At 44.9% G+C, this 20185-nt stretch overlaps 2 protein-coding genes across 7 annotated transcripts in view; one reads left to right on the forward strand and one right to left on the reverse strand.

The window, feature by feature from the left end:
• Positions 1-20185, forward strand: part of CDK5RAP1 (CDK5 regulatory subunit associated protein 1) — a 194064-nt gene that overhangs the window by 46324 nt on the left and 127555 nt on the right. The window lies entirely within an intron of this gene.
• On the reverse strand, positions 1418-19824 carry LOC105260421 (vomeromodulin-like). Of its 3 annotated transcripts, XM_019826637.2 has the most exons (15): positions 19705-19824; positions 16346-16622; positions 13555-14038; positions 13127-13228; positions 11491-11646; positions 10503-10581; positions 10112-10169; positions 9340-9410; positions 8752-8898; positions 7770-7892; positions 7141-7208; positions 6826-6856; positions 5184-5244; positions 3951-4030; positions 1428-2679 (listed from the first exon to the last, which is right to left on the reverse strand). In XM_019826637.2, the coding sequence occupies exons 2-15, from the start codon at positions 16605-16607 to the stop codon at positions 2656-2658; spliced, it is 1746 nt and encodes a 581-aa protein (XP_019682196.1). In that variant the 5' UTR covers positions 16608-16622; positions 19705-19824; the 3' UTR covers positions 1428-2655. The 3 variants fall into 3 exon arrangements, with proteins under 3 accessions (XP_044909668.1, XP_019682196.1, XP_019682197.1); XM_045053733.1 differs by lacking the exon at positions 13127-13228 and having other exon boundaries at positions 1418-2679; XM_019826638.2 differs by lacking the exon at positions 3951-4030.

A 20185-nucleotide genomic window follows, 5' to 3' on the forward strand; every position in this document is an offset into this window, starting at 1 on the left:
TCCCTACCCTCCTCATTGTGGCCTCTTCTCTGCATTTAGTTGTGGAGAGTCATTCTTCCAAGTCTTCAGGTCATTTTCTGGGTTATTTACACTGATGTGGGTGTTACCTAGTTGTATCTGTGGGATGAGGTAAGCTTAGGGTTCTCCCACTCTGCCATCTTCTCTGGAAGTCTCTGTTTTGTTTAGTTTCTGTTTAGAAGTCTCTGTTCTATTTTATTTTTTTTAATGTTTATTTTCAGAGAGAGAGAGAGAGAGAGAGAGAGAATGCGTGTGAGCGCAGCACGCAGATGCCCAAGTGGGTGAGGGGCAGAGAGAGCGGGAGAGAGGGAGAATCCCAAACAGGCTCTGTGCTTTCCGCACAGAGCTCACGAGATTGCGCCCTGAGCTGAAATCAGGAGTCCAGCACCCCACCACCTGAGCCACCTAGGCATCTCTAGAAGTCTTTGTTTCAGATGGAGGTGTGGCATTTAGTACATTCACAGTTTTGTTCAACCTCTGTCTAGTTCCAAAATATTTCCATCACTCCAAAATAAAACCGCATATCCGTTAGGCAGTTATGCTCCTTAGCCACTCCCTGCCTTCCTGGTAACTACCATTTTGCATTCTGTTTCTGTGGATTTACCTACTTTAAATATTTCACATATACTGAATTGTACAACATATGATGTTTTGTGCCTGGCTTTATTCACTGAACATAATCTTTTCAAGGTTGATCCACATTGTAGCATGTATGAATGCTTCATTCCTTTTTATGACTGAAGCATATTCCTTTGTGTGTGCATGCATCTGCGTGTGAGTGTGTGTATGTGTATACATACCACATTTGTTTATCCATTCATCTATAGATGAACATTTGAACATCTAAAATGTTGAGGGGCGCCTGGGTGGCTCAGTCGGTTAAGCGTCCGACTTCGGCTCAGGTCATGATCTCACGGCTCGTGAGTTCGAGCCCCGCGTCGGGCTCTGTGCTGACAGCTCAGAGCCTGGAGCCTGTTTCAGATTCTGTGTCTCCCTCTCTCTCTGCCCCTGCCCTGTTCATGCTCTGTCTCTCTCTGTCTCAAAAGTAAATGTTAAAAAAAAATAAATAAAATAAAATGTTGAGTTGTTCAGATGTTTTGGCCATTGTGAACAGTGGTGCCATGAACAGTTGTGTACAACGTTTGTTTGAATACCTGTTTTCATTTCTTTTGGACATATACCTAGGAGTGGAATTACTGAGTATATGTAAATTTTATGTTTAACTTTTTAAGGAACAGCCAACCTGTTTTCCATAGAGATTGAACCATTCCTACTTGTAATGCATGAGGGTTACGATTTCTCCATATACTCACCAGTGGTTGAAAGGTTTTTAAGTAGGGAGCATGTGTTTTATAAAGATATTCACTATCTTATAATTTCATTGTTGTTTTATAAAGAGCACTCTGGCTGCCAGTTGGGGAATGGATTGTGGGTGGCAAGGGCTGAAGCAGGGAGACCAGTTGCCCTGGTGAAAGATGATGATGATGACTTGGACCAGGATGGTGATAGAAGCAAACAGATGAGAGGTGTTCTTGAGGCAGAATCCATAGGACTTGGTCTGTTGGTGAAAGAGAGAGGAATCAAAAATGATTCCACGTGTCTGACTAGGGAACCTGAGTGGATCATATTGCCATTTACCGAGATGGGATTGACTGTGGGAAGTATGGCCTGGGGAGAAATCAAGACCTAAGGTTTGGACAAAAGGCTGAAGGTAATAATGCGATTTGGCCTTTATTTTATGGGGTGCTGCTCCTTGCTGTGAGGTGAGTCCTGAATCTGGCCCTGCTTCCCCTATCTGTCTTTGTGTCCACGATCTGAGTTCTTTTGGTTCCAGAACAGACACTGAGCACAAGCCATAGTCTTTGCCTGGTGTAAAGATCACAGTGATGTTTCTCAGTATCCTTCTTCTTTACTTTTCTGGCATTCTTTGTACTTATTGGTCTCCTTAAAAGGAGCTTGGCTTAGCTTTCCTCTCACAGCCACTTGGCATGGTCTATAGTTACCAAGCTGGGACCTAGATCATTTGCTGCCCTGTTCGTGGTATTGCCAGGCTCTTACCTGCTCTTTGCCATCCAACTTTTAGCATTTGGACTGTGCCTCTCACTGTTTAGCATGTGATGATGGGGGAAGTTGGATTCTAGCCCCTGTGTAATTTTCATGTTGGGCCATTAGGCAAAAAAAGCATTTGGAGTTGGAGAGGGGAGGGCAGAGATACAGGAAGGAAAGTCATTGTCAGGATTGTCCCTTAGTGCACTAGATAAATGAAGTCTGCATTTTGTTGCCTCATCATTCATACCGTTAACTTTTATGTTCCTGGTAAGTAGTTCTTTTACTAATTCTAAGCATAAGACGAAATTCCTATTTGTATGAATTGAAGACAAGTCATTTTTTTTGCACGAAAACAGGTTAATTATTAAAGAAGTGATTACAGAATACCAAAAATCCCTGGATTCTTCCTTTTCTTGCGCTTGTTAATTCAAGGTATTGTTGGTGAGATTCCAAAGAATAGTTGACATGTTCAGAACACTATTCTACGTGGCTCCTTAATGATAAATAAGGATGTCCTTGGCTCAATATTTCTTAGAGAAGTTTTAGAATGCTTTCATTCTGGAAAATTCTCTGGCATCAGGTGCTGGGTTAGTTTGCTGCCTGAAGATCGTTCTGTGAGGAGATAAGAGACAACTAGTTATATACTTTTAAATATATAAGCTGGCTGCGGGCCTGGACTGAACTACCAGTGCACTCCATCCCCCTGCCCATAGTGCTTGCTTCAAGGATGGAGATATGGAACAAGTCAGGTTAGTGGGAGCCCCGGAGTTTATTTCTGGGTCATTGTTTGAGCTATTCCAGAAAGAAATGGAGAGTGAAGCTCCTGGTAGGTAGAGACCTCCATGTACACAGCCCAAACAGAGCCCACCCAGAAATAGTAGAGGCAAGAGATAGATTCTGGTGTCATCGTCTAGGCCCTGCATCAGGCCACTGCTGAAGCTAGTCTCATCCCTGGATGTTCACCACTTATAATTTTATTGTTGTTGCATAAACCATTTCTGGTTGGGCTATCATTTGTAGCTGGAACAGAGTTGACGTTCATCTAATCCAGTCCTTTGACTCAAGACTGACTTTGGGACACTAAGTGGTATGTCGAAGGCCACTCAGAGCCATGGAGTGTAAGAGCAGGAGGTGGAAAACCAACACTGAGGCAAATGCTGATTTACTTCACTTAGTACTCTAATAATTGATTTGGCCACAGATTCGGGGAAATTTGGAGGTTAAGTAAAAACCTGAATATATAACTTCTGAGGTTTGAGCCAAAATAGAAGAATTTTCCTTGGTTAGATTATGTACTCAATAAGCATGTTTATCATGAATGGAGTATCTAAGGGTGATGGAGATTCTAAACTTCTTTACTCTCATATATCTTCCCTAGTTCCACCCTCATAATTTAACATTTTCCTGGTGACAAATTTAAATAAAAATCCCATTCTTTCACCTGTTTCTTAGGAAGCAAGTCCTCTTTGAAAATTTCTCTGGGTTTAGGGTTAGATAGATGGGAAGAAGGGGGAAATTTGAGTCAGGATGACAAAGAATGAGAGGCTCTAGCACACAGAAGGTGACAGTGTGGATGAATCGGGCATGTATGGTGGAGATGTTTCCAAAGAAATGTTTGAGACATATTCAGAAAAGTATGAGAGTCCTCATGGGACAGGGATAGATTATTTGATTATATATAACCAAGAGTATCTCACTGTTAGGACTTGTGACTAAAGTAGGCAATGAATCTGCCTAGGGAAGAGTGGGGAGATTAGTTGGAGTCAGTAGGGCGGCCTGGAACAGACTGAGGCTGAGGCCTACTGGCCCCCTTCATTCCTGTGAAGATTGAAGTGCACAGTAGGCCTTTGTGCAAAAGGAAAATATTGGTATTTCTCGCTTACCAATTTAAGTACTTTAACCTTGGCATTGGTTAGAGGATTTGAGGTTAGTCCTGGAGGAACATTCCATGCACTTGTCAGTTCTGAAATAAAGAGAGAAAATGTGATATGAGTTGAAAGAAACAATGGCCAGGCTGGGTTGTTTTAGCCACAGCCAGCTGGAGGGATCTCTGGTTAGTGCACGGCTCTAGGAGAAATCTCTCCCTTGCCCATTCAATGGACAGATTTCAGACATAGTCTCTTAGTCTTGTGTGTGTATGAGGGTGAGTTTACAAAGATCAGAAAAGACCTTAGAATGAACTGGAAACCAAGTGGGTATTCTATGCACAGAGAATTGATATTAAGAGACATACAGGCATGTCTGCCTCCACTAGCTGAAGAAGACGACCCTGCTGTTTTGGTGTCATTTGCACTATTTTGAACCCCCTTAGAGTTCACCACAAATATGTACAGATAGCATTTTGTACCATCATCTCTTGGTGGTTATGAAGTTTATGATCTCAGTCTCAAGTTTCTCAAACTCCAGCATCTGTGTGACTAGGTGATCCAGGTCCATTTTCCTCCAAGTGGTAAGATGACCCCTACTGAGCTAGATTTCATTAGGACCCGTAGAAGAGGCATTTAGATTTAATTTTCGTGTTTTCCCATCTCAAGTTGCTGAAGTCCCTATCTGAAAACTAAGAAGTGATTTTCAGTCCAGATGGTGATTGGATGATACTGTGCTCAGTGCCATGGAATGTTATGTAATGTGGTTTCGCACCCTTGTCCCTTTCTTATGACTCTTCTAAGTGTTTACATTATTGTTTTTTTAATAGATATTTTTAATTTTTTTAATGTTTATTTCTTTTGAGAGAGAGTGCATGCAAGTGGGGGGAGGGGCAGAGAGAGGAGAGGCTCTGCGCTGATGGCATGGGGCTCAATCTCATGAACCGTGAGATCATGACATAAGCCAAAAACAAGAGTTGGACACCCAACCGACTGAGCTACCCAGGCTCCCTTTAACTAATTAATTAATTTTATTTTTTGAGAGAGAGTGTGCAAGTGGGGGAAGAGCTCAGGTAGAGGGAGGGAGAGAATCTTAAGCAGGCTCCACACACAGCACAGAGCCTGACGTGGGGTTTGATCTTGTCGACCGTGTGAGATCATGACCTGAGCTGAAATCAGGAGTTGGGCGCTTAACCAACCGACTGAGCCACCCAGGTACTCCTAAGTGTTTAAATTATTAATTCCACATACCATTAAGGGCAGACAAAAATTTCTTCAGAACCTCAAGCAATATATCTTGCACTTCTGCTTCCTGGAAGAGATGGGAGGAGCATTTTTATCAGTACATCTTGGGTGCCTCTCATATGTGGGTTTTTTCCTAGTGTAAGAAATCTATTACTGGACAAGGCTATACGGGGAGGTGGATGTTGGTCAGTCTCTCAGGCTTCTTCTTTGGGGGTTTTCCAAAGCTCTTCAGTAGGTTTTGATGCCTTAGGTGGCTCCTTGAACAAATGTTTATGGGGTCGTATTACGTTCTAGACACTGCTGTAGGCTCAGTGGTGCAGCTGCATACTTTCAAGACAAAGGTTGAATTCAGTATTGGGAAGGACTGGTTGTTGCCGAGCCTGTCTCCTTTGCATTCCCTCCAAGGGCCTCCCAGATCTGCTTCTCTCTGCTGGCACTCTGCTTACCTTTCCCCTCTTCAAAAGGCCTATGATTCTGTGATGCCTACCTTTGGCACATTCTGTTTCCTCTATCCCGTACACACTTTGGGTCTGTGCTAACTTCTGCTCCTTCTTCAAGGCTAAGTTCAGGCATCTTCTCAGGGAACCTACTGTCTGCCTTCTAGTTGGTGCTCTCTCTACTGTGTCATTTTTATGCTACACTGACAACTTTCTGCATAAACGTCTGTGACCCCTGTCAGGTGCGTAGTTACATGAGGCTAGGGACCATGCCTTCTACATTCCTTCCCCTGCATGGAACCTGGCATGCTACATAGCAGCCCAGAGGTAAAGATGAGATGAAGAATCACTGGACTTGCGATACCTCCCAGAGTCTGCCTCTCAACTGACTCCTTATTGTCTCAGGGCTGACATGAGATGCAGACGGTCCCCGTAGTCACCCATAGTCATAAGGTTGCTCACTTCAGGGTGCCCATTGTATGCCTCCACCCAGTGTGTGGCTCCTAGGCTCTTAATGATTTAGCTGATTTATTTATGATTTTCAGCTGTCTCTGTTTTCCTACTTAAATTTGAGGGTCACTCTTAGAATCAGGGATCTCATCACTATTTCATGTTGTATTCTAGGGCTGGGGACATTGTGGTGTTCCCTGAACATTTGTTGAATGAAGGCATGAACATGTACAAGAACAAATATCTTAAATGAGGGTGTGGTTGGTGAACCTCCTGGGAATTTCCTGGAACCTGTTCCCTGGGCCCTGCCCTCTCTCTCCCCCCTTCTCACCTCCCAGGCTCTCATCTGGTGATTCCTGTGCTCACTCGGGATTACTGATGGGAACTACCAATGGGAAGGGTGAGGCTGGGTATATTTGTGAGCAACTCTCATGAACCCAGGCAAGATTAGAATCTAGATCACCTTTTCATTCTTCCAGTGGACTCCAGGACTTCCTTGTGTGTCAGAATCACCCACAACACTAAAAAATCAGGGATTTAGGCCTTCCTTAAGTCACTGACTGAATGTGGGATTCTAGTCATGGCTTTGGGAACTAGCTTGAAGAACTCTCCAGAGAGGGTAAAGGTTTGGAACCTATTCCACATTGCATCTGTGATCTAGTCTGTGTGACCTTTTCCTTTCCAGAGTCCCTGTGTCACTGAGCATCTGGCATTAAAATAATTTCTCACATACAGATATTTTGAAAATTGAATCGACTTACAGCCTCAGGTGGTGTCACCTTGTCTTCAGAGCTGTCAGGAAACAAGTACAAGGAAAAATTATTTTCACATAAAAAATATTAACCAATTCTAGAGTTTAGGTATTAGTTCACTTCTCAAAGCCACTTATAAAATGTCAAATACAGAGGATAAAGCAATTTTAAGGTGAGTAAAACTCCATTTTGGCTTCCCTGTAATTATGCAGGTATTTCCCAAGGGCCTTTTCCGTTATTTTTCTCATGTGATTTGAATTGGGTTCTTGATATTTATTTTTATACTGACAAATGTCAAGAGGACTTTGTAGTTATGGACAGTACCTCATAATCTTGAAGTCTGGTATCAATTTGTCTTTTGAAATCTTGCTGTCATGGGAGATGATTGAGGTCTGCATTAATATAAAACAAATATGCATTAAAAATAATACCTTGAGGGGGACCTGGGTGGCTCAGTTGGTTAAGCATCCGACTTCGGCTCAGGTCATGATCTCGTGGTCTGTGAGTTCAAGCCCCGTGTCGGGCTCTGTGCTGACAGTTCAGAGCCTGGAGCCTGCTTCAGATTCTGTGTTTCCCTCTTTCTGCCCCTCCCCCACTTGTGCTCTGTCTCTCTTGGTCTCTCAAAAATGAATAAATGTAAAAAAAAAAAAATTAAAAAAAAAAAAACAACCACCTTGACCTGATTAGTCAGCGAATGTATCACATTGTGATATGGCCAACAAGATCACAGGTAAGGACTGGAGTGGAGACTCCCTGGTCGCAGGAGACAGCCTGTTTATCTCTTCTGCCCTAGGGGCTGAGCCCACCAGCCACCCTTGTCATAGGGGTACCCAGGCACTTGGGCCCTCGGGGATTTGGCCCCCTCCACTCCAGACCGCTCTTTTTTCCGTGTAACTTGTGCTCCTATTAGTTCCTCCTCACAGCTCAGTCCTGATTTGTTACTCAGTACTCACCCTTTCCGCGGTAGTAAAATTCTCACCATCCTTTTCCACGGTAATCCACAAGGTGACTTGGAGTTGGTTGCCTGACTTGAAGGAGTAGGCTATTTTGGTGATGCTTGCAGCCAGGTTATTCATCTGTTGTGAAGAAGTCATCATTTAGAGTATGGAGAAGAAGGAGGACTGCAGAATGGTGCCTTATGAGATACCTGTGCATCATTCAGTACATTTATTCAGATATTTATTGGCTCTCTAGTATGAGTCGGTCACCTAGGTGGGTACTGGCACAGTGGGTGTGACCACAGCAGATAGGGTCTAATTCCAGATATTTTCCTATATCTCATTTCCTTTGTCAGAAGGACAGTAGGTCATTTAACACATAAAATTTTGCTTTTCTGTTACCTGTCATCCAGCTTAAACCCATTTCTTTCTATGCTCTTTTGGCAGACCACTCTGCACTTAATCATTTTGGAGACCCTGTTAAGGAAACATTGTACATTGCTGAAACAGAGCCTGGCCCATAGAAAGTTCTCCATGATTATTATTTTCTTGTTATTATTGCCTCTATTCCTTCTATCACCCTTGGGGCCAGAAGCAAATGAATACCTCAGATGTCGATAAATCCACTCTCTTGCTCATACTGTGACTGTTGGTGAAGTACTTCTCTCACTTTGGTTTTCTGTAAAGTGGGGACAAGAATCCCTACCTCCTGGTGCCATTGTCAGGATGAAATGACACCTGGCTTTGTACTTGGTTTGAAGCAGGAACTCAGAAGACATTTATCCTCCTCTGCCCCTGCTCTCTGCTCTCCTTCGGTGTCAACAAATATCCATTTATACGATCATCATTAAGGGAAAAGCTGTATCCCACAGCATTTCCTCTTATTTACCTCTGGAAGAATGTTCTGGAACCCACTGCATTTTTACCTTTCTCTCAAGAGTTTGACAGACTAGGCTTAAGCAAAGAGGAGAATGGTGTCAGGGTAGATGAGGCTTACCTTGGTGGAGCTCTGCTTGACACTCAGTGTGACGATAACGGTGAGTAATTTATGGGACAGAGTTAGGGAAATGTTGGCATTTCTAGGATCTGGTGGAAGGGGACTTCCAGGTACAGGGACTATATATTTGTTAAAGAAGGCTTTAGCCTAGAGAAAGAAAAGCAGAAAAATCCCTGTTGTCATGTGAGACTAACATCAGTTTCTATGTCTTTGGAGCCTGGCTGAGATGTTGAGGAGTGAAGTGGCCCCCATGAGGACTGCAGTGGACAAGGATGATGACAGACAGCAGTAGACAACCCCCCCCCCCAGCCTCCATGTTGGGGGTCTGTAGGAAGTGGTGGGGTTTGTGGAGATTAGAGAGTAGAAACCTTTTGTAAAGGAGGAAGCACTGCTCTCGTCCAGCTGATTAGCCCTGATGCAGTCCAACTTAGGGCCATCAGACCTCTGATTGTCTAAGAGAAGCCATAAGTCCTCATTTTTGAGGTGAATTCCCCCATTTAAGTGTTCTTGAAGTAGCATATATTTCATGAATTCAGGGATGTCTGCAGCCCTCCTATGGAATCCATTGTAAGCACAAAGAACACTTACACAGTAGAAGATTGAAAGACCTTGTGCAGAAGTCCTGGAACTTTTAACGTTGTACTTGAACAAGTCAGTAGCTGCAGGTGAGAGGAAAGAGAACATCTGGAGACCCCCGTAACCCCCGGGCTCTTGGTGGCTCTGCCCTCCAGATGGGGGACCAGTGTGGACACCTCCCTGTTTCTCAGTCTGAGGCAGAAAGCTGCTGCCCTACTGTGTTTTCCAGTTTCGGGGAGGAAGGCAGCATGAGGGCTTGGCCCTCTCCTTCTTGTGCCAAAACCGCAAATGAGAGAGAGAAGCTTGTTGCCAAGGTGCCAGTTTCATCTACTCTGGGACGGGAGAAATGTTACCAGTTTCCTGCTTTGGCTGTCCTGGCAGCTGCTGTCCCACTATGTCCTATCATTCCTGTTTCCCGGATATGTTTGAGGACATTGGAGGGAATTTTTGCTTCTCAGCTTCCCTGGCATGAGGCCTGGAATCCTCCTTGCTCCGACTCTGCACACATGCGCGCTTGGCAAACCATTTAGGTGGCGGGGCTGCCACAGAGACTTCTAAGGGGCTCTTTGCCCTGCTCTGTCCTGGAGAATGTGTCCTAGTGGTTCAGGGAAGCCAGTAAGTTACCACATGTTCTGCCTTGAGGTGCTGAGGAGGGTCTGTGTGCCTGGAGGCTCAAGGTATTGTAGCTCACGGCCGCCCACTCTCCTGTCTGTCATCTGGTGAGATCCCCAAGGAGTCCTCCATTGACCCATGACCCCCAGGGAGCTCTGGTGTTTGTACTCACAGTTCTTGCATTTGCTGAAATCACTGAGATCAATGTCACACGATTCTACTTCTTGAAGCTGTGAAATCACCACCAATGAGCTTTGCCAAGGAAGTACAGCAGGCCTGTCCTCCTCCCCTTCAGCCCAGCTCATCTTCCCCTCCTCCCCATCATCTTCCCCTTCTCCCTGTTTCTTGGGCTTCTCTATGGCAGAACTTATACTCTCCCTCTCCCAGTGTGAGGCATTATCCTGTCCTGCTGCTGGGGTCTTTTGGGCCAGAATAGCTCTAAACTTGGGACTCCTGAAGGCCTGATGTCTCCTTTTGGAGCCTCGCCCAGCATCAGGACCAAATCGCTTTCCCCCAGTGACCTAGACCTCTGAGGTGGTGCCCTCCTTTTTCCTAACACTTACCTTCTCTTTCATAGCTACTGTCAACACTTGAGAAACGATTTGGTCCAAAGGCAGAGGCACTGGCAAAGTATTTGTGACCCTGGGAAAGATATGTGGAGGACTATGTGATTCTTGCATTTCTGGATTTTGCCCAGGCATTGGAGAAAACCCATCTATTCATGAAACAGCTGCATGATGTCCTGCTTCTTAATTTGTACCAACACCCGAGCGCTTTTGTCTACAGTTTCAGTCATTAAGGAAGGTACTACAAGGATCCCTGGGAAAATTACCAATGCCTGACATCTGACCCAGCAATCCCATGTAGAGGGATTTATTCTTCAGACACTCGTTCATGTTAGTGAACAGACCTGTCTGGGACCTTACTAGTTGGAGTTGGGTACAAAAGTTAACAGTTGAAAAACACAACTATTCCTTGATAAGGGACTATTAAATTACAGTGCATCTTCATAATGGAATACTAGGCCATAAAAAATGAAGAAGCTATTTATATATTGATGCAACAGATTCCAAGCTATTTTTTAAGTGAGGCAATCAGAGTCCAGAAAGTTGTATATGGTATTCACCCCTTTCTGTGTGTGTATACACACACACAACTGTGCACATGCAAATAGTGTCTCTGAAAGCCAATGGAAGAGACTAGATCCTTTGGTTGCTTCCAGGGAGGAGTATTAGCCAGCTGGTATACATGGGTGGGAGGAAGACTTTTCATTGTATGGCTTTTTGTATCTTTTGGATTTTGATTTAGGTGAATGTATTGCTTAAGCAAAAAGAACAAAATACAAAGAGTATGCTTAGCAGAATGCAGGCAGAGTGAGAGAAGGTTGTTTTCAAATGTGCTGGGCGTTCCCAAGCAAAGACCCCTGACTGGGACTCCCAATTACTGATCATTCAAACCATTGGGTTGACCAAACTCCACCCTAAGGGTGGTATCAACGGGGACATTCTGGCACATATGGATATAGAAAATGAGAAAAATGGTCTCACGTACGTTTCCACTACTTGAAGGGTCACTTTCTTGAACTTGATGTCCTTGTCCTGGACTTGGAGGTTGATGCATTGGGTATTGTTCATGGAAATGCCAATTTTCAGAGTTATATCGCTGTGTACTTGATATCCCAGTAGGCTGACTACAGGTCCTGCTAGGCTGTGGAGAATAAGATGTAGGTGAAACCAGGCCTAGCTCCAGGATGTCACTCAGGCCAAGCAATAGGCATTTTGGGAGTATGCCTCATGTGTTTGTCTAGATTATTTGAGAGAGGGCAAGTTTGGTGCTCTTCAAGTGAGCATGCCTCAAGGTTGGCCTTCTCTTACACAGGATTTAGATCCTGGTTCACGGGAGGCATTTATAAAATCACTCTCCTCACCAGCCTTCAAGAAGTCTTCTTTTGGGGCATCTGGGTGGCTTAGTCAGTGAAGCGTTTGACTTCGGCTCAGGCCATGATCTCGCAGTTCATGGGTTCGAGCCCTACATCAGGCTCTGTGCTGACAGCTCAGAGCCTGGAGACTACTTCGGATTCTGTGTCTCCCTCTCTTTCTGCCCCTCCCCTACTCTGTCTGTCTCTCTCTCAAAAATAAACATTAAAAAAAAAAAATGAAGTCTTTTGTTGGTGGCACGAGGCCGACTTGTAATGAGAAGCTCATTACAAGTTCACTTTTGTGCCCAGCATCCCCAGCTGTGTGTTGTGTGGGTTACAGCATAAGAAAAACCCACCATTTACCAAAACCAGGCCTCATTAAAGTCAGATGTTCTCGAGAAGACAAATGGCCTTCCTGCTACTGCTAACTGTAGTGGTCACAAACATGGGCTCTGGAGGCAGAATGCCTGGGTTTGAACCCTGTCAGCTGTATGTAACTGGTTTTGGTAGTCTAAACTGGTTTCCTAGTGTAGAAATAGGACTGCTTTTCTGATGAGGTTGTCAGAAGGGTTCAGTGAGTTCAGAGCGCCTCAGTTAAGTGCTTGGCTGGAGTTTGCTCGGTGAAAGGTTTTAGTGCCATGTGTGTGATAGTTCAAGAAGCTGCCTTCTCCCCAGTGTAGGTTGCCTGTCCTCATGTCTTCCTGTGTGCCTTGGATCTACACTGCTAACCTGTTCTCCCCCACCTGTTGATGTTCACTGAGGACAGGGACTGCCATTACTCCTGTGCCCAGCACAACATCTGGTATAGAGATGTGTATTAATTACCCATTAGGTGGATGACTGATTCATGCATTTTAATCATCTCTGTCCACCCCCCCCCCCCCAAATGCCTGGGACAGTGTTTGTAGAGTGGGCTGAATCTTCTTGGAGGGTCCAGATTATTTGGAGCCTGCATTTCCCATAATACCAGTGTATATGTCATTTTCTGTGGTTTTTCTCTTCACTGCCCATGTATAAAATTGTGCAGATTTCACATGGAGATCTGGATTTCTGGCTGTGCTTACACTATTTGAGGATGGGGCTTCATGGGGTCATTCTCCTGCATTGGTCCTTTGGGGCAGAAGAGACAGGCAGCTATTCCTGGTGCCCAGTTTGCCCCACCCTCAATCATCCAACCTTATTCTGTGTTGCTTCTGCCTGGCCCTTGGACTCTGGCTCTTAAGTCCCCAGGCTAACTGTCTTGGCTGACTGATTTGGAAACAGGCTCACCCTTTTCCACCTATGAAGGCGGTAGTTGTGGTAGAGACGAGGATCCCATCACCTGTCATGGTTGATGTCATACTCTCCACAGTCACTTCTTGAACATTTAATCTGCAAAGTGACAGCATCATGGGTCAGTCCTGGCTCCACAAATCAGCCTGGGCAGCAGGAGAGGTACCCCTGAAGCAGCCATTTAACAATTTACCAACCCATCCATTCCCAGGACTCCCTGGCTCCCTTACCCACTCTGCTCTTTAAGCTGAAGAAATCTTGGTCGTATTTCCCTCTGAAAGGGCACCCTTTCAGCACAGAACTAGAATATTGCTTCATGAAAATGTGGTTGTCCCTTTCCATGGTATTGTTGGAGGTTGAACTTCAGTGTCCCCAAACAGCAGCTCTCTTCTTGTGTCAGACCTTAGGATCAAGGAAGCACTTACCCCAGTAAGAGTTCTGCTAGGTCAGCATTTCTCAGCAGGCCTGTGACTGCATCACTAACACCTACTGGCACTAGACTGTTCAGCACACCCTCGGTGGATTCTGTGAGCTTGCCGGCTTGGTTAACGATATCATTCAGAGGCTGGGGGAGATTTGGGAGGTCAAGGGTGTTGACAAGTCCTTTTACAGGATTCTTCTCTGCACCAGTGGGTAGTAGTCTGCCCAGAGTCTCTTGGATATTGAGGGCATCAGTGGCTGTTGAGAGCAATGACAGTGGGAGCTTTGGGGACTGGCCACCACTTTCCTTGCCCAGGATACCACCAAGAACATCACTTCCAGGTATGTTGAGGGATGAAGTGAGGTCTAACACAGACAGTAGGTTGGAGTTAGACAATGTAGATATCACTGTCCCAAGCACACCAGCTAGATCTATCTCCTCACACATCAGCATCTTCTCGATCTGTGGGGGCAGCGTGGCGTTCAGATCTGAAAAGGGTCAAGAGACATGATCTTGCTGTTGGGTGTCCAACTGATTCAACCAGAGGAACCTTCCCAGCTGGAGAGCCAGCACCTCTGAATTGTTAGGCCCTTAGCTACTGTATATCATGCCTTCTGGATATATCACTCCCTCCCACTGCCCACCACAGGACAGCCTGGTGATACAGAGATAACGTGTCCCCTGTTAAGAGTTAACATTTGTTAGCCACCTACCTGAGGCCAGCCTAGTGTTGTGTATGTTACTCTAAAGTGGTTTGAGCATGGAATGAAAGAATTTAGTTTAGCTCTGGAGCCCAGTAGCCCCAAGTATATAAGGTCTAGACACTTCCTTGAAGTCCAAGTGGCCTGGGGCAGAGTATTCTCTTTCCTGAGCCTCAGTCTCTACACCTGTCTAGGAGTGATAGAACCTGCAGCATGGGTTGTTGGGCACAGGACAAATGTTGAGCTGGTTTTAAGTACTCAGTAAGGTTGAGGTGGCTAGCGAAGAGGTAGTGGAGCTCACAGACCTGGACTCCTCTGTTCTCCATCTGTGTGACTCTGTGCGAGTCTCTTCTCTTCTCTAGGCCTCGTTTTCCCCTTGTGGGTCATCGGGAGGTCTTGCCACCTTTGACAAGCTGCCCATACTAAGAGACCTTCTGCATCAGCACTGATCCTCCAGCATTTTTATCATCAGGGTGGAGGAGATGCTCACCATGTCTTTGCCTTCACACTGGAGACAAGCAGGGCAGGGAGAAGTGGAATCCCAGAAGATGGTGGGGAAGGAGAGAGGGTCAAGAGCCAACTTGGAGAACTGTGAAGTCACAGGGGTCCTATCCTATCCTGCTGTCAGTGGCCTGAGAAAGGAACTCAGAAGAGGAGCTATTACATCTGGCTGGTGGTCAACCCTGTCTACCTCAGCAAAGAGCTTAATTGGGCCAAAGGACAACATGCCTATTCCAGAATAGGAATAGCCGCATGTCACAACATATAGAGAAGTGGCGAGGGAAAAATAATCAGGCCAGAGGTCTCCTCCAGGGGGAGGAGGAGAAAGGGGGAGAGGGAGGCAGCCCTGCAGGAGCCTTGGGGCCCTCAGCCCTATGGCCGGGTTTTATTCCTTAAACTCAGTTGTGAGTACAAGAGTATTTGCTATATATATATATATATATATATATATATATATATATATATATATATATATATATATGTGTGTGTGTGTGTGTGTGTGTGTGTGTGTGTGTGTGTGTGTGTGTGTGTGTGTACACACATATATATACATATATATATATATACACATATATATATATATTTTATGTCTGACAAAATTAACAACCACCACCACCACCACCACCACCACCACCAAATCTCTGTTTGTTGGGTATACAACTCTTATTTTTTTCTTTTTTACCACTGTCTGAACTTTTCTATATATTTCAACTATTTTGTCATAAGGCAGAGTGGTGGGCAGAGTGGAGGAAATGTTCCTAAAGAGGCAAAGCAGTGGATGTGTGAGCTGTGGGGCTGGGTACCATGATCACTAGGCAGCCACCAATTTTCCCTCTGTCACCCTGTCCTTTCATCCTGGAAGGCTGGCTGCAGAAGGCTGTTGCAGGGAGCTTTGTGGACTTTCCTATTGGCCTTCATTTGCTCAAGAGTCCTACCCCCTTCTTGGTCCCCAAAGAGAGTCACTTCTTTGCCAAGCCTTGTAATTCCTGAGCTCCTCTGCTCTCTGGCCCTAAGAGACTGCCAGAGGACAGAATTCCACATCTCTTTAAGGAGGAGGCTGAGACTCAAGAAGGGTGTGAGAAGGGCGTTTGGAAAGAGCAAATCTGGTCAGGGGGTTTGGTACTGGACTTGGATCTCCCATGTCTTGGCTCTTTGTCAACCAGGTTGATGCTTTAAGTACGTGTAGGTGTTTGGGATGAGCTGTGGGGCCCAGCATTGGGAAGCCATGAGAGGTCCTGGCAGTGTGCAGGTGATAAGGGTCACATAAAAGGCAGGTAGCCATTTGACTGGATCCAAGAGTTCCCTTCTCCAGGGTTGCTTTGACCAGTTCTTCCCCATGTGTGGACTACAGACAAGTAGCTTCAAATCATCTTGGAGCTTATTAGAAAACCAGGTTTTCATGCCCTCTGCAGTATTGCTGTATCACAGTGTGTGGGAGTGGAGCCCAGGAAGCTGTTTTGTTAACAAACTCCCAAAGTGATTTTGATGCCTTCTCCTTATTGAAGGTGTAATCAGCTTTTGGGCTTGGAAATGAGAAGTGTGTGTGAGCGGGTGGAAAGTCAAAGGTGAGCAGGTTAAACAAGTTTTACTTACATTCTTCGAGTTTGCTGCTAGACATGAAGTACCTGGCCACTGGTAGACACCTGCCTCCTGGGGTCCTAGTTGGATGTTTCTTAGATGGAGAATCTTTTGGGGCACTTCTGAACAGTGGTCCGGGTGGCAGATTGAGAGGGGCTTTTTTGGTGACCTCAAGGGCTAATTGAGGGAGATTTCCCAGCAGCAAAGATGGATTCTGCAAGTCAAGTGCTCTTGCCTGGACGGTCAGCGTGAAGACCAGGGCCCAGAGGGTCAGCATCTTGGTGACTGATATCTGCAAAAGCAAGTTCTTTTAGAGACCACGCTCCCAATGGATCATAGGGGTGCCAGTATGTTTGTATTAGACATGCACCTACAAGGGCCCTCGCTCTTGTGGAAAGGTTCCACTCACATTGTTGACATTCTAGTCTGTATATTGTATTCATCAGACAGTGTTCCATCATATGGCAAAGTCTTGTTTTCTTCTACTTCTTTTTCAGCTCTGCATGAAGATATCCACAGGCTGGTGGCAGTCTTTGAGTACAGGTTAAGCCCTGCCAATAGCCTTACCTCTATGGTCCACATCCTCCTGCCAGGTTTCCTTTTCTCAAATGCCCTTGGAGCCATCTCAGTTACCAACTGGGGAATTCAAGAATTTTGAATGATCCAGCTACAAAGGTTATTGCTCTAATGGTGGTCAAGGTCTCTCCCAGCTTTTGGTCAACTGATATAAAGCACTGTCCTTGTTGGTATGAGCTTTCCATGTGCCAGTCCCTTTGTGGAGAGTAAGCGGACATTAGCTGCTCTAAGCTCTCTACACAACCCTGAGAAGGAGGGTCTATCTTTATTTTATAGATGGTGAAACTTGTGGTACAGAGCAGGCAATATGCTTGCCTGTGCCCACTGGCCAGCTTCCAGCTGCTAGTTTTGCCCAATCAGAATGAAATCACCCAATGAATCAGACCCGAGCTTCGCACCCTCCACCCATTTGGTCATTGGGCTGTCCTGGCATTTCAGCTCAGTGTGCAGAGGCCAGAACCATCTTTATGTCAGTATGACCATCTCAGGCCCTCTCCTGTCTTTTTAAAGCCTGTTCCCATGTTCTGGGAGAGCATTAGCGTGGTCTAGTGGTGGCATTGGACCATCCTCATTATTGTGTTGGTGGCTGGCACACAGGAGGCTCCTCTGTGTGTGGATCAATGATCAAGTTAACCCATTTCCCACTTTCTGTAGCCTCTTCTATTGTAGGGCACTGCGTGGTCCTAACGACCATGGGGCATGTGGCTTCTTTTTCTTGGCCAGGGTTGAAATGCCATAACTGTTGTGAATGTGTAAACTTACAAGTCCTGACTTTACCTCTCTTTGTTGGGATGTATCCATACATATCTACGTATAGAGTACTGGTCCGTGTGCTAATTATTTCATCCACAACATCTTTTATAATTTTCGCAGCAAATCTAGACACTCGATAATATTATTACCCCATTTCCAGCTGAGGGGCCTTAGCTTCAGCAAGAAGGCAGAGAGCTGGGTCCACCCAGGCAGAAAACCCATGTTTGACTCTGAGCTCAGTTGTGTGACCCAGTGGTGATTGTTTCCCTTCTCTGGCTGTCACATTCCTCCCTTACAATGATTCTCTCAAGTCTTTCTCTCTCTAATGTTTAAGGTAATACAGAGGTTTGTGTCTTGGGGTATGTTCTGTCAGTAAAGCCAGTAGACTCTGGAGTTCCTCCCTGCATTTCTTACCTAATCAAGTTTTATAAAATAAGGCTTATCAACCTCTGCTCTTGCCATGCATAGGCATTGTCCAAATCAAGTTGCCTGCCATTTATCAAGACTGAGGAGAATTGGGCACCTGGGTGGCTTAGTCGGTTAAGCGTCTTGACTCTTGATTTCGGCTCAGGTCATGATCTCACAGTTTGTGAGATTGAGCCCTGTATTGGGGTCTGTGCTGACAGCATGGAGCCTACCTACTTGGGATTCTCTCTCTCCCTCTTTCTCTGCCCCTCCCCTGCTTGCACTCTCTCCTCCCCTCTCTCAAAATAAAGAAATAAACTTAAAAAAAGAAAAAAAAATAACTGAGAAGAACTGCTATTGATGAAATGTTGGGAAAGACATAATGGGAAGCCAGTGACATCTTTCATATGGGACAAATTAGACTTTAGGAGAAAACTCATCATATTTTCATTACTTTTCTCACTTTACCCTTACCTGTGAGAAATTGGAATTTAGTGTAAAGGTGACTTTAAGTGTTCTGTGAGGGAAAAAATAATAAAATTCTCTGTCTGTGACTGAATTTGTGGCAGCATTATTAGATGTTGTCTTGAATGGAATCATTAAAAAATCTCAGGAAAGATCCCCCATTTTAAAAATTAATTAATTAATTAATTAATTAATTTTTAAATTTATATCCAAGTTAGTTAGCATATCGTGAAGCAATGATTTCAGGAGTAGATTCCTTAATGCCCCTTACCCATTTAGCCCATCCCCCCTCCCACAACCCCTCCAGTAACCCTGTTTGTTCTCCATATTTATTAATCTCTTCTGGTTTGTCCCCTCCCTGTTTTTATATTATCTTTGCTTCCCTTCCCTTCTGTTCATCTGTTTTGTATCTTAAAGCCCTCATATGAGTGAAGTCATACGATATTTGTCTTTCTCTGACTGACTAATTTTGCTTAGCATAATACCCTCTAGTTCCATCCACATACTTGGAAATGGCAAGATTTCATTCTTTTTGATTGCTGAGTAATACTCCATTATGTGTATGTATGTATGTGTATGTATGTGTGTGTATGTATACATGCATGTCATCTTCATTCATCTGTTGATGGACATTTAAGATCCTCCCTTTTTTAAAAAAGATTTTATTTTTAAGTAATCTCTATACCCAATGTGGGACTTAAACTCACAACTCCAAGAACTGAGCCAGCCAGGTACCCCAAGAGATCCCCATTTTTAAAAGAAGTTACATAGCAGGAAATTGTTAATGCCTACCACTCTAGGTACAGTGCTGTGCATTTCAGTAGGGAGGGGCATTGCTAAAGAGATTCTAAATGCAAAACCCTAAGTAGGTCTCTTTTCTTGAACTGTCCTATGCTTGTTTCTGCCTCAGAGTTTTGAATTTCTCTTTCATGAAGTCTTAAAACTATTTATTTTGAGAGAAAGAGTGAGAGCAGGAAGGACAGAGAGAGAGAGAGAGAGAGAGAGAGAGAGAGAATTCTAAGCAGGTTCCTCACTGTCAGTGCAGAGCTGGACGTGGGGCTCCATCCCACGAACCGTGAGATCATGACCTGAGCTGAAATCAAGAGTTGGACACGTAACCAACTGAGCCACCCAGGCACCCCTCTTTCGTGAATTTTGATGTAGCAAGTTCTTACCTTGTCCAACGCTGATGGGTCGATGTGGATGGGAGAACGTTTTTGGAAGCTGCCTCCCCTCCTGCTCTTGCTTGTGAACTGTCAGAGGAAAGCTACATCTCATTTTATACACCAGTGTCTCTCGCAGAAGTTGTCAGACATGCAGGGACGTGATCCAAGTGTGCTGATAAGGGTGGCATGATATAGGCTGACTTCCAAGATCAACACCTGCTAATGGTTGTGACATTTGTCAGCGTCTTTCTGAGAGATGTTCAAGGTGCTTGGAACTTTTTTGGAGATGCAGCCAGGCCAAGTATCTGTCCCTTCCTTATTTTAAACCTTCACAAGCCTGTTATCTTTGAGTCAGGTGGGTACTGGGTGAATGGCAAGAGTAGAGGGGTGTTTAAGGCTGGCAGGTGCCAACCCAGTGAGAGTCCTTTATGGTGCCAGTGCCACGCCCTGGCCATGGTTGGCACTCAGCATTGACCAGTGCTAGAGTGGG

The sequence above is a fragment of the Felis catus genome, chromosome A3 (genome assembly GCF_018350175.1).
Source record: "Felis catus isolate Fca126 chromosome A3, F.catus_Fca126_mat1.0, whole genome shotgun sequence".
Lineage (NCBI taxonomy): Eukaryota > Metazoa > Chordata > Mammalia > Carnivora > Felidae > Felis > Felis catus.

Coding starts and splice junctions, on each gene's coding strand:
- LOC105260421 (XM_019826637.2), bottom strand. CDS start 16,607: ATGCTGACCCTCTGGGCCCTGGTCTTCACGCTGACCGTCCAGGCAAGA. Junction 10,170..10,502: donor CAGTAGCTATGAAAGAGAAG/GTAAGTGTTAGG, acceptor GTGATTTCACAG/CTTCAAGAAGTAGAATCGTG. Junction 5,245..6,825: donor AGGTGACACCACCTGAGGCT/GTAAGTCGATTC, acceptor CATCTCTTCCAG/GAAGCAGAAGTGCAAGATAT.